General features: G+C 49.1%; 1 protein-coding gene and 1 non-coding gene across 2 annotated transcripts; one reads left to right on the top strand and one right to left on the bottom strand.

Annotated features, from left to right (window-relative positions):
• Nucleotides 1-4,480: 4,480 nt before the first annotated feature.
• On the bottom strand, nucleotides 4,481-9,105 carry LOC123110032 (protein NRT1/ PTR FAMILY 2.11). Its single transcript, XM_044530434.1, has 2 exons — nucleotides 8,690-9,105; nucleotides 4,481-6,298 (listed from the first exon to the last, which is right to left on the bottom strand). Exons 1-2 carry the CDS (start codon nucleotides 8,859-8,861, stop codon nucleotides 4,647-4,649), a joined length of 1,824 nt encoding a protein of 607 aa, XP_044386369.1. The 5' UTR covers nucleotides 8,862-9,105; the 3' UTR covers nucleotides 4,481-4,646.
• On the top strand, nucleotides 6,441-6,513 carry TRNAR-CCU (transfer RNA arginine (anticodon CCU)). The gene has a single exon. It is a non-coding gene; the product is annotated as a tRNA-Arg (tRNA).
• Nucleotides 9,106-13,853: the final 4,748 nt, after the last annotated feature.

Genomic DNA, 13,853 nt, shown 5'->3' with positions numbered 1-13,853 from the left:
CCTGCGCCGGCGCTCCCGAGCAGCCAGCAGCCTCCTCCTTCTCCGCCTCGCCAGCAAGGGCGGAAGAGACCCGCCGCCGCCCCGGCTGCTCCGGCGCGTCGTACTCCTTCTCCTCCGCCTTGTAAGCAAGCGCGAAAGAAGACAGACGCCGCAGCCGCTCCGTCTGCACCGGCGTCTAGCAGCACAACCAGAGGCGGGAGGCAATACAAATATGGTCCATCATCTCTCAAGCCTCTAGAGAAGTTACCGTACGAGAGGTCCGGGGAGGAAAACGATACGATTGTGCGGACCCACGTCAAGGAGTTCTTTGAAGGGGTGAAAGCAAAGAGACATCCACCTCCGGAGGAGAAGGTAGATCCGGTGAAAGCAAAGCGCACTATCGATGCCCTGAGGAAACCACCAAAGTCTACGCCGAGAACCAACTATATGCGCATTACTGAACAGACATATCTCCAAGCCAAGCGGTCGGGAACTACTGTCAGTGATAAAAGGTTAAAAGAACGAGCAAAGGGGAAAAAATTGCCCAGCTCGGCGAACAAGCACAGCAATCGTGCCCCCCGCTCAATGTGTCTAATGCTCCGGGGACGGTGGCCGGTTATGGCAATCTTGAAGATTACCTGCCTGACGATGCACTTCCTGATTTCATGGAGGTGGACGAACACAGATACGAGTACGAGAAGCCTCTCGTCAAAGATGAAAAATCTCTGACAACAATGATGCGAAGATTCCATAGTTGGTACATGAAAACCTGCAGAGAGTCTGAGGGGATGAACAGTTTGTATCTGAACATTAAAGAGGAGCACGACCTCGTTTCAAATGATCTGTTGTGTGCTCCATTTGATGAGTTCTTCGTGTTCTTCAATCAAAAGGCCCTCGATAAATTAATGGTCTTTTGCTACTGTCTGTAAGTACTATTTCTGTCATTAAGTCTCTATATATAGCTCGGCTCTTTCATTGCATGTATTTATAATTAATTATCCTCAATATATTATGCAGATTGAAGATCGTCGAGTGCAAAAAACAAGAAATTTATGATATTGGGTTCATTAACACAAATATCATAGATGTATTTCTGGTTGAAAAGAACTTCAAAGAGGCCGAGGACAACTTGCTACGATCGTTGATCAAAAATCAAAACAAAGATACCATACTCTTTCCTTACAACGGCAAGTGAGTGTTACTGTCATGTGCATATTCGATTTTCCTTATTACTCGAGCGAGGTTATAGTAATGTAATTGATGAGTTATGCATGCGTGTGCAGGTACCATTATATTCTTCTGGAGATTAAGCTTGAGCATGGACTAGTAATCGTCTTAGACTCGAGACGGAAAGATCCTGAAACCTATGCGGACATGACTAAAATGCTCAGCAAGTAAGTTCAATCGATCATTATCGCACCATATCGGCAACTTTTTGTTAATTTCCTGATATCTCAAGTAATAATAATTATTTTCTTTATCTTGCAGGGTTTGGAAACAGTTCACCGCAGAAGCTCCGGGACTGCCGAAGGAGCTGCGATATACATACCCGAAAGTAAGTACTACTGGTTAGCTAGTTGCGTGCATCTCCCGTTGATTCTATAGCTATACTTTCATCAATGCCATTTATAATACTTCATTATCAGTTTGATTGACCTCTATTTCTCGTAAAGTGCTTGTGGCAGGAGGAAGGGAATGCTTTCTGTGGATACTACGTGTGCGAGTTCATCCACACCACGACGTTGAAAAAAGAAGCGGGGCTACTCTAGAAGACAATATGAAGTGCGTAAGCAATAATATTCACAATTTCATTTTATTACACTATCATTTCTGTTGAGTTTCATTCATATATATGTATTAATTAACCCCCTTCTTCAAATTAGACGTGGCAGATGCGGGATGAACTCCTAGAACCAGATCGCATGAAAGGAATTCAAGAGGAATTAGCGGGATTCTTTCTTGACCACGTCATTAGTAAAGCCGGAGAATACCATGTGGAAATTGATTTCAAATGCTAGGGGTTTGTAATTAAGAGATCTTATACATATTGTACATGTATGTAGCCAGTAGCGTCGGATACATGATACGAAAACTTGTTGTTCGACCAATCTCTCGGAGAAGGAGAGGTCGATCGATCACTTCTCTCGGTATGCATGACGAACTTCTGTACTGAATGGTTCTCTCGATCACTTATGTATATATAGTACGCAGCATCGACCAAGCACGGACATAAGAGAGGACACTTCTCTCTATTAATTAGCTAGCTAACACAATATATGAAACACCTAAATTAACCCCCCAAAACCCCCAAACCCCCTCTAAAAAAACAAAAATCCCAACCACTGGAATGCTGACGCGTGGATGCCTTTTGGTCCCGGTTGGAGCCACCAACCGGGACCAAAGGCCCCCTGACTGGGCTCGGCGCACAGGGCCACGTGGAGGCACATTGGTCCCGGTTCGTGTTTGAACCGGGAATAATGGGTGGAGGTATTAGTAACGACCCATTAGTCCCAGTTCATGAACCGGGACTAAAGGCCCTTACGAACCGGGTCTATTAGGTGTTTTTCTACTAGTGATGTGGTATTGGCACAATCTGTCTGTGTGGCATACTTTTTTCTGCCGACTCAGCCTGACGGGCGGGCCTGACCAATTAGTGATGTCATTAAAGCGCTTAGCATTTATCATCAGTGTTTTTTGCACTTGTTGAAAATTTCAGTGTGGTGATTTTTGCAGAAGTTTTGTAAAATGATGGCTTTTCGTGCATTTTACTCCTCCGCCTCAATTATTTGCATGCGGGATTCGCAAATTAAAATGGGCCTCTCTCAGCTGGTCAGGCTCGGCTCAGAGCCTCATACCGTGTTGTTGATTTCTGCAACGTACTGTAAACAGGATGGTTTACTTGATTTTAGTAGTCTACTGGTACTAATTGAGGAACTGCTAAACAAAAAGTAGTAATTGATGAAACCGCTCAATTGTCACCGTATTTGTATGTAGTTACATGGATTGCATCAATGATGGATGCAGGTAATCATGAGGCAAGATACTCCAGTTTGTGTCATTGTGTGTCTGTGTGTGATGAATCAACAAGATACATAGTTTCTTTGTCAAAAAAAGGTAAGTGTTTGGGGCCGGGGCACCGGCCGAAGCTTCGGCCGGTCCACTCCACACGCGCACGCGCGACCCACTCGTGAGCAGCCACATGGCGGTGCGGATCCCGCGGATCTCGCCTCATCTCCGTCTCGCAGCTCCACGGATCTCGCTCTCATCCTTGTCTCCTGCATCCATCGTTGCAGCGCCGACGCCCGCATCTTGCGGTCGGCCATGGAAGGTCAAATCCCCCGTGCGTCCATGGATGTAGATCTCACCCCGCCATGCATTAAAGCCCAGTTCGCCATTGGATGCAGCAAGGCCGTTGACCAATCCCCCACCCCCGGCGGTTGCAACTCCCACGCGCCTCGTGCTTCTGCCGTCGCCGCCGACGAGCCGGGCGGCGATTGGCGACACTAGAGGCTTCTGCAGAACCCGTTGCAACCCCTCATGTTGCAACCGTTTTTACAAAAAGCTTCATCCCCTTGATGGAAAGCTTCAACCGGATGTAGAGAAAGCTACAAGCTGCCAGCGCCATCGGGGAAAGCTACAACCGTTGACATGAAATGCTACAACCTTCAATGAAAAAGGCTTCAACCGAAACGACACAAAAAGCCTTGACCAAGCGCTGCTAAAAAGAAAAATAGCTACAACCATTGATAGAAAAGCTTCAACCGTAGTTGGAAAAAGCTCCAACCGTTGAGATAGAAAGCTACAAATAGACAATACGCAAATCAGAAAAGTTGCAACCGCTAAGAGAAAATGCTTCAATTGTATGCGTGAAAAGCTTCAACCGGCGACATTGTTTTTGTGTTGGAACCGGCTTTTTTTTTGCTACGACCTTGTGACATCTTTTGCTTCAACCATGTGGATTTTTGCTACTACCGTCCACAGTTTTTGCTACATCCATTTTTGTCACGACGGCGAGATGCCGGTGGTGGGTTTCTGTGAATTCCGGCGGCGAGATCCAGCATGGGGGGGCAGGGGCGGATGCTGCAACCGGTCGCCGGCGAGCTGCTACGGGGTCACGGCGAGCTGCAACCTCGACTGGCCGTAACCACGGCTACTGCATCCACGGAGGTTTTCAGAAACAAACGAAGACGATGTAGGTGAGGGCGGGCGACCAACGGCGAGGGCGGCGGCCGTAGGCGACCGACGGCGAGGGCGACCGGTGGTGAGGAGGCGAGGCGAGGCGAGGCGGTCGGCGCGTGCTGGGGCGTCGACGCGCACGAGGGGGCCCGTCCCTTTCCCGTGCGGGAGGTTGAAGAAGGAGGTGGGGAACCAGATCTGACGGTGCAGGGAACCAGATCTGACGGTTGGGGCTCGACCGGCCCAACCGTTCGGCCGGTGCGCCGGCGCAGATCATTGCCCAAAAAAAAAGATTAACAGGAGACGTATTGCTGTGTTTTGCTGCTATTCAATCTCCCTTGTTGGGCTTTTTGATTAGTTCCAAATCTGTATTACATACATTCCCCGGGATCGATCGATGAGCATACATACATATGCACATATATCCATTAGACTCTACCATCCTATGCATGCATCGGAGTATATTAAGCCCCAAAAGGAGGCAATAATAACTAAGCTAAACCAGCACTAGGCTTCTTCGGGCTGTCGTCGTCGAGCTCAACATCTCCGGCACCGGCATCGTCGGACTTCTTGAACCTGTACCACCGTGCGCAGATCACAAAGTAGACGAGGTTCACGGTGGCGATGGCGGCGGTGACCAGGTAGAACAGGTCCACCCTACCCTCGTCCAGGTCCTGCGCCAGCCAGTCAGGCTGACCGCCTCGCCCGCGCGTCGCCCGGTGCACCACCATCACCATCAGCCCGCTTGCGTAGCTCGCCATCGCGAACCCCAGGAAGTAGAGCGCCCCTGCCACACTCCGCATGTTCTCCGGGAACTGCCGGTAGTAGAACTCAATCTGCCCGATGGCGCCGAACGCCTCCGACAGGCCCGCCAGCAGTTGCTGCGGCACCAGCCAGAAGCACGACATCGACGAGCCGATCTTTCGTCGTCGCTGCTCCACAGCCGCTGACACCACCATTGTCGCCACAGACAACGCCAACCCGACACCGATCCGTTGGAGCAGGGTGATGCCGCCCTCGCGCTTTGTGAAGCGGCGAAGGGCCGGCACCACGAATCGGTCGTAGACAGGGATCCACGTCGTGAGGGCGAGCATCTGGAAGACGACGAAGGAGCCCTGCGGGATCTGGAAGCTGCTGGACTTGCTGATCCGGCGGTCCATCTGCGCGGCCTGGAGCACGACGTAGGTGCCCAGCTGGGTGAGCACGATGAAGTAGACGATCCCCGACGACCACACCGGAATGATGCGCGCCAGGCACTTGACCTCCTCCACCTGCTGCAGCGTGCACAACCGCCATGGGTCTGCCGGCGTCTTCCCGTCGACGCACAACGCGTCGTCGGGGGTCCGCACGGCTGCCTTATCAAGGCACACGAACTGGTCGGTGTATGCCAGCTTGGAGACGAGCTTACTCTGGTGCGGTGGGTCAAACAGCTCGGCATCGCCGCGAGCTCGCCGGATGTGGCGCTTGCGGGCGGCGGCGACGAGGACTTGGGCGAAGCTTGTGAAGGGGCTGCCCTCGGGGCGTACACGGACATAGAGGCGTGTGCCCATGAAGAAGACGGCACATGAGAGGCCCATGAGCGCGGCAGGCACTGCGAGCCCTAGCGCCCAATTAACGTTGCTCTGGAGGTAGATGATGACGGTTGCCGAGAGCATCATGGCGACTGTGAAGGTGAAGTAGTACCAGTTGAAGAAGCTGGCGATGCCGCGGCGACCATCAGCAGTGCGTGGGTTGAACTGGTCGGCCCCAAAGGCAAGGTTGCAGGGCCGGATGCCTCCAGCACCGATGACTAGGAAGAAGAAGGACACTAGGATGGCGGCGAGCTGGGAGCCAGTGGGACCCTCACAATGTTGCCCCTTGGACGCGTTGCACGCGGGAGGATGGAGGGTGTGGATAGCGGCCGTGAGCGTGAGGATGAGCATGCCTATGAAGGAGGACATGGTGGCGGCGGCGATGGTGGTGTAGCGGCCGAGGTAGGTGTCGCTCACGTAGGCGCCGAAGACAGTGGCGAGGTTGCTGGTGCCGGAGAATACATTGAGGAGGGTGGCGGCGTTGACGCTCGGCATGTGGTACACCGTTGTCAGGTACACCAGCATGTTTGACAGCGTGCCGATCGTCCCGAGCTTCTCGAACGTCTCGTTCCCTGCGACAACAAATCCATATCTCTTGGTTTTACTATCTCAGATTAAATCCAAAAAGACTAACGGTATTCAACTTTTGTGAAATTCAGTTGCCACTTCCTATGCTGTTTCTACAATCCAGTAAAGTAAAATGTAGACATAACAGCGCCTGTAGCTCAGTGGATAGAGCGTCCGTTTCCTAAGCGGAAGGCCGTAGGTTCGACCCCTACCTGGCGCGGTAATTTTTTCCTTTATACCACACGAGACTACTGATCTTCTTCTTGGCTTAGTGTGTTATATGTATATTTAGCTGCTTTTTACTGATCTTCTTCTTGGCTTAGTGTGTTATATGTATATTTAGCTGCTTTTTACTGTACAAGCGTGATTTTATTTTTGAAGTCGTCCTGTGACGACAAGATTGATAATTACTCGATGGTCTAGATTCACCCATTTCAGCGACAGTTAATTTCTGGACGGAGGTTACAAAAAAAGCTGAAAACCCGGTATCATGCCCCAAAGGAAGAGGAAAAGTTTATTTTTCCACCACGTAAAGTTGTTTCTTTAAAGGTTCTTGGACTACTACACAAAAAGTGTAATTTGCCAAAAAAAAGCGCTAGGAAAAATAAAGAAGGTAAGGAAAAAAAATGATAGGGTAGTGACTAGTCCTAGAAGAGTGGAATTTGGGGACCCGGTGGCTCCATGGAGCCCAGTGCTTTTTAAAAGTGTAGGATTTAAATTTAGTAGTTCCAAAAACTCTACAAAAATAGCCCACGTGCACACAGATGTGCTGTATGCATTTTTTTACTGTAAATTCTGAAACTTTTTTTGCTGGTAAATTCTGAAGCTTTCTTTTTGCGGGTAAATTCTGAAACTTTTAGCTACACAGGAAAGAGAGGCGTGTGGATCCATAAGAGCATCTCCAACAGCTGCGCTATAGCACCACGCGCAAAAAACCTTTTAGCGCGCGCGCTGCGGCTGGTTTTGCGCGTCCGCCTGCGCTGACTCCAGCAGCCGCGCCATAATGCAGCGCGCGCGCGCCGTTCCAGCAGAGCGCAAAAATACAGCGCGCGCGACTCGCCGGGCATTTTGCATATATGGATATTTTGAACAAAAATGAACATGTAAAATTTGACACAAACAAGTTGATGAATAAAAGTTCATGCCCACAAGTTCATCAAAATCATGCCCACAAGTTCATCCAACCAAGTTCAAATGCAAACTAAAAGTTCAAGACATGAAAGACACATCAAGCTTCATCTTCATCTTCCTCTTCTTCGTCTTCGTCCTCATCTTCCGAAGACGATGTTTTGCCCTTCTTCGCCCGCGCCACATTGGGTACCTTCTTCGACGGTGCGGCGGCGACACGGGATGGCGCCGGCGCGACGCCACCCGGCGCCGGCGCCGTAGTCATCCGCGGCGGCAAGAAGAGGCTGCGCGCGAGGCCGACGCTCGGCGGAGCTCCGGCGGTGGCGACGCCAGCGCTCGCCGCGCTAGGGTTTCCGGCGGCGGCGGCGGCGGCGCGGGGGTCGCGGATGTACAGCGGGGTGAGCGGGGCGCCGATGTGCGCGTCCATGGCGGGGGGCAGGGCGCCGGCGCCGGCGCGCGCGGGGCGTAGGACGAGGAGAGGGAGAGAGTGCGGGCGCGAGCGCTCGAGTGTGCCGCGCGCTGTAGCTGGCGCTCCAAATACACCGCGCGGATAAGTGTTTTTGACCGCGCGCCCAATCCGTTATCGCGCGCGCGCCGTTTTTGCGCGCCCGCTGGATCGAGCCGCCGCGTTGCGCGCGCGCTAAAAAGGCCTATTTTGCGGCGCGGCGCTAGTTTAGCGCGGCTGTTGGAGATGCTCTAATACATAGTATGCGTATACATCCTATTTACACGCACATGATTTCGCTCTTTGTGTGCGTGAAAAGATTTACCACTGAAATTTTACGCGTACATAGCTCTCATATATATATATATATATATATATATATATATATATATATATATATATGGTGCACCTGCAGACACAGCAGCACACACATGGCATGGGAGCTGATTTTAATGGGATTGTGGGCACTCATCAGTCGTCAGGCAAAGCAAAGCAAAGCAAAGCACATGTTGGCATGGCACGGCACGCCATGGCAATATGTCGTTAGCTAGCAACAACTAGTAGCAGCGCAAAGGTAAACAACTAACTGAATTATTGTCATCATCCGTCCCTACGTAGACCTCGTGCCTTTACTGTTTGCCTTTTCAGCCGTTTCCTCATCAGACTGATGGTGTGCACAAATTAGTTTGCTGAGATCCAGGCACAAGAAGAAGAAGAAAGCAGCAGCAAATTCAGCAGGATCTAATGGCTACTACTGAGTAGAGCGAGAGATGGAAGACAAGATGCGAGTGTGACATGTGCATGCTGGGAAAGGCAAAATCACCTATGACGTAGGGCATGGCCTTCCATCCGCGGTGGTTGTGGACGGCGCCCGCCTCCTCCTCGCCATCGTCGCCGGTGTCCGAGGACGACGCCCCGGCCTCCTCGGAGACGGCCTTCACCGCCTTCGTCTTCTCCTTGCGCTCCTCCTCCTGCTGCTGCCGAGGCGCGTCCATCGATCTCTTGCTCGCTGAACACTACGCAAGCACCAAGCTAGCAGCCGGCGCACATAGGTAGGTAGATGGTGTGGTGGCGCTTGTGAGGAAGCAGGGGAGGAGATGCCGGCCCTATATAGGATCTTGCTTCCAAAGATACTTTTCAGAGAGGTATACGGACACAAGGAGGGAGCAAATTAAGTTTCTCTTTCTTTCTCGCTCAATCTTTCTCTCTCAGTAGTGAAACGGGGCAGCTGATGCTGCGTGTACATTCATACAGTACAGAGACGGCAAGAAAGCAACGGCGTGATGAGCAGAGAGAGACCTCCATGTGGTCGTTTTTTCGCGCCATAAAAATGCAGCTAGCTGTAGCCGGAGGCAAATCATTGAGGTAGCCACGGTAGAGGGTCTTTGCTTCTCTCTTAAAATGTGGCCAGGTTTTTGTTCGGATATCACGCAGTTTTTGATTAATCTTTAATCTAAATTAGCAACATCACATGATTACTTGTACGGCAAACCGTGTAGACAGAGACTTGGAACATTTGATATATACTCATATCATATGGACCAAACACGCGTGCCAACAGACAAAGGTTCACAACATACGAATTCACCCGAACTCCGATGCAACAACATGGGTCGTCGGCCATGGTGGTGAAGATGAGGTGGTCATGGGTCATAAAGGAAGAAGTGGAACCATGCGGACAAACATCGACGATGTAGTCAAACTTAAGCAACAGTCGCGCTGAATGAAATGCTCCTAAAAACCTTATCGACCCTCAACCGTAGGCTCTCTCCTCTGTATTTTAGCTACATATAGAGAGAGGACGCTGAAAGAGAGACATTAGCCCGATTTCGTGGTATAATTAGAGCAACTGCAGCGGATGCACCATATTGCCCGATCGATAAAATAATCATCCATTTTGCGATTTGAATTGAAATGAGCGGTCAAATTAATGGCTGCCGTTTCGACAATGTCCATAATATTATGAGGCGCATTCTATATGTATCCTAGAATTATAAATATGACGACTCTGCTAGAGTTGCGGTGAGGTGAGGAGGAGATAGTAAACGAGGTGAGAAGCCTATACGCTGGATTGCACGGGCGTGCAACACGACAAGGTCGCTAGCTAGCTAGCTAGCTAGTGGGAAAGCAAGCATGAAGAGAGGGAGCAGCTGGCTGGCTGGCTACTGCGCGTTAAGAGTGAGTGAGCCTGACTAGATTGGATTATTGCACGTGATGCAGACAATCCCATGTGAAAACCTGGGATGAGATTCAAGTGGACCGGTCCTAGATCGGCCGGCTCCACGTCAACCTACAAGTCGGCCGTAGTACGTCTGAGCTGTTTTTATATACACTCACAAGAGTTAAAACAGCTCCAGGCTAGCTCTTTCTCATACTCCATCCAGATTTATTAGGCCCCCTTGCATTTTTTAAGTTCAAGATTAACCAAGTATTTGATAAAAAAATATAAAGTATATGCTACACAAAATATACTGTTAGATTTGTATTTGACAGAAGTGATCTATATGGCATATAATTTATATTTTATTAGTTAAACTCATGGTCAAACTATGGCTCAAAATAAATGGGGCCTTATAAACCGGGACGGAGGATGTAATAATGATGAAAATCAGTGTTTTATAAAAAAAAATCCATAGATATCCACCGTAGTGTGTATGCATTTAATACATCGGCGAATCTTCTCATCTGTGGTGTACATATAGGAAAACAAATATCCGGACCAAATCGCAGCTTCCCAGACCACAATTTTATATTTTCTTTTGTGGCCTACAAATGAACGTATCCTTTCATAAATAATTTTAACATGTGTAAAAGACATCCATCCATGTCTGCATAATCTTTTTGAAGAAACTGTAATTATTCTTTTACCATCTTCGATCCATATTACTTGTCGATGAAATGCGTGTATCTTCATAAATAGAATTATTAGGTCATCAGACATACAAATTGAAAGGGCATTCCAAGGGAGAAGGGACATACTTGGATGAATCAGCAAAATCCTGTGCAAGGTGCCATAACAATTTACGACCAAATATTTCCCAAAAAAAAGTAGTTTTGTCGTGAAATTAGAAAACACAACGCATGGTGCAATCTTATTAAAAAAGACAACATAACTAGTGAACAATGTTTCTAGTTAATAATCCTTGGCTTTCACCTCGCTTTATAAATAAAGTCAACACAAGTAGTGAGCAATTAACCCCAAAAAAAGAAATAGTGAGCAATTAAGGCCCTGTTTGTTTGGGTTTATGCTTCAGTTTTTACAACTTTTGGTTTGTATAAGCCCAAACAAACAAGGCCTAAGGGAGGAAAACACGTGCCTAGTGTATTAGAGAAGACGTAAGAGCATCTATTGCCGGATACACCAAATCTGACCACTCAAACGCCAGCAGATGTGTCCGAACGCGTCCGCGGGCAGTGACCGTGGAGCCTTTAAATTTCATCTCTGCATTCGAATACCTCATAGTTCACCCCTCAAAGCCATATAAACCATGCAAAGAAAACATCTACGCAGTACGAAGATCAACTAAACCTACACTACACGAGTTGTAGCCGTCGGAGATGTCCACTACCTCTGTTCGGAGCTCCGGGTACATGGGCGGCAGAGGCAACTCTGGCTCTACGTCAGCTTCTACCTCCATCTCCACATCCAACTCGTCGAAAAACGCATCAATCTTCGCTTGTTCTTGCGCGCCGGTTGGACTCCACATACGCCTCATCCTGGATGGACTCCAGGATAACGGTTTGCTCCACCATCTCCACCGCTTTGGCGACCTCAAACTCCGCCATGGTGAAGCCCGCAACTAGCGACGGCTCCTCCTCCGGCTCAGCCGCGTCCTCCAGATATGTCCCTTCCATGGGCTCCAGCCGCTGCTCCCCCTCTTCTTCCTCTTCCTCCTGCACTTCTGGCACTGGCGAGTCCGGAGGCAGGCCGACTGCGATCCAGGAGGCGCGCCTCGCCCGGATCTCCTCCTGGATCTTGAAGTGGCGCTCCGGCGGTGTAAGTGGTCTTCTTCTGTGGGGCCATGATGTTCGCGGACAACGAGGGAAGAGGGAGGCAGAGATGGGGAGAAATGGATGGTCTTGGACTGGTGGTGCGAAGAGGAAGGAAAAGGATGTGGCTAGGGCTGGGGGATGCTGTCCGGCTTAATTATCCGGACATTGGCCTCGGACGGTGAGCCAGAGCGGCGACACGCGGCGTTCACACCCTCACCGAAGGAGACGCCCTTTAGACTATTGGGTTTCTAGGGCAATTCCGTGGGGGACCCGCACATCAGTCCGAAGCATCGGGTCGCGTCCGAGCGACGCCATATCCGCCCTAGATTTGTGCTGGATATGAGGGGTGCCGGTCAATCCGGGCGTTTCAGTCCGGTTTGAAGCACCCGGATTGGTCAGATTTTATTGACCAACCAGTGATCGGGCGGCCCACTTGGGTGTTTGAGGCACCTGACCGTCACTGGTGGAAAAAGGGCCTTTGGTCGCGGTTCGCAACTGCCATTAGTCGCGGTTGCGCAACCGCGACCAGACGGGCGCGACTAAAGGCCCCCCCCCCTTTAGTCGCGGTTGCTTAAGAACCGCGACTAAAGGCCCGTCCACGTGGGCGGAGGACCTTTAGTCGCGGTTCTTGTGGCTAACCACGACTAAAGGCCGCCACAGGTTTTTGAAAAAAAAATTGGATTTTTTTTTTCAAATTTCTGAATTATTTTAACCTCTAGTCTCTAATCACCACCGCTCATCACTTCTCAATTTATTCTTTTATCACCCCTCATCATTCCAAATCATCTAACTTCCCAACCGGTCACCCATCCCTCTCACTACTCCAGCCCAAGCACGCTTAACTTCCGGGTTCTATTCTCCCACGCTCCAAGTCTGCACTTGTTGTTTTCCTGACAATAATAAGATGTCAATCCTATTAACCTTCAGGAATTTTGCTTGAGCATGAAGTGACACATTTCACTGTTTGAGTTTGAAACTATTGTTTTAAAAAACAATAATTATTTAGTAACACTAATATTTCTTGAATAATTAGTTTGACCATTGTTTGACCACAGTTTGACCACAGTTGACCACAGTTTGACCAGATTTGACCAAAATTGAAATAATTAAAATAATTATTTAGTAACACTAATATTCTAGAATAATTAGTTTGACCATTGTTTGACCATAGTTTGCCCACTGTTTGAATATTTTTCAATTTTTTCCACTCTAGATCTTACAAGCCCCGTAACTTTTTTTCTATTAGGTTTTTGAGGATTTTGAAAATGTTTAACGGGGTTCCCCCCGTTAAATTTGGATGTAACTTTTCGAGTAGATGATTTTTCATATAAAAAACTTTTTCATCCGAGTTAGTATGCAAAAGTTATGCCCATTTTTACAAATTTCAGAGAGATTTTGCAAATAAAGTCAAAATTCACATTTGCAAATTTTCCCAACAACTAGACCACATATCACATGAGAAACTTATTTTCTTTTATTTTTTTGACATTTCCATTATTTTATTTTATTTTTTTTAAAACTGAAAAGGCGATCCGGGGGGGGGGGGGGGGTAGAGTTTGAAAATGGGACCTTTAGTACCGGTTCGTGGCACGAACCGGGACTAAAGGTCTCAACCCCATTAGTTCCGGTTCGTGCCACAAACCGCGACTAAAAGGGAGGAGCTTTAGTCGCGGTTGGCCTGGCCAACCGCGACTAAAGGCCTTTGGGCACCTTTAGTCGCGGTTGGCCTGGCCAACCGCGACTAAAGCCCGCGAGCGCCCTGGGCCCAGGCATTTGATCGCGGTTCATCTGCCGAACCGCGACTAAAGACTTCATTAGTCGCGGTTCCTACAGTTTCGCGACTAATGGGGCTGGACGGAAGCCTCTTTTTCTACTAGTGCGTAGATGCTCTAGCAATACCAACTAGCTAGGCGGCACCCAATCTCTAACTTTTGTCTGGCTTTATTTAATAACGCAAATATAACTAGTGAGCAATTAAGGGAAAGAAAGCATGT

Source organism: Triticum aestivum, chromosome 5B, assembly GCF_018294505.1.
Source record: "Triticum aestivum cultivar Chinese Spring chromosome 5B, IWGSC CS RefSeq v2.1, whole genome shotgun sequence".
In the NCBI taxonomy this organism is placed as follows: domain Eukaryota; kingdom Viridiplantae; phylum Streptophyta; class Magnoliopsida; order Poales; family Poaceae; genus Triticum; species Triticum aestivum.
Note: the sequence above shows the minus strand (reverse complement) of the source record. Positions and strands in the feature narration are given on the sequence as shown.

Excerpts from the sequence above, each read along its gene's own strand:
- LOC123110032 (XM_044530434.1), bottom strand. The coding sequence starts at position 8,861 with ATGGACGCGCCTCGGCAGCAGCAGGAGGAGGAGCGCAAGGAGAAGACG. Across the intron at positions 6,299-8,689 it reads GGCCATGCCCTACGTCATAG|GGAACGAGACGTTCGAGAAG; the intron begins GTGATTTTGCCT and ends TTGTTGTCGCAG.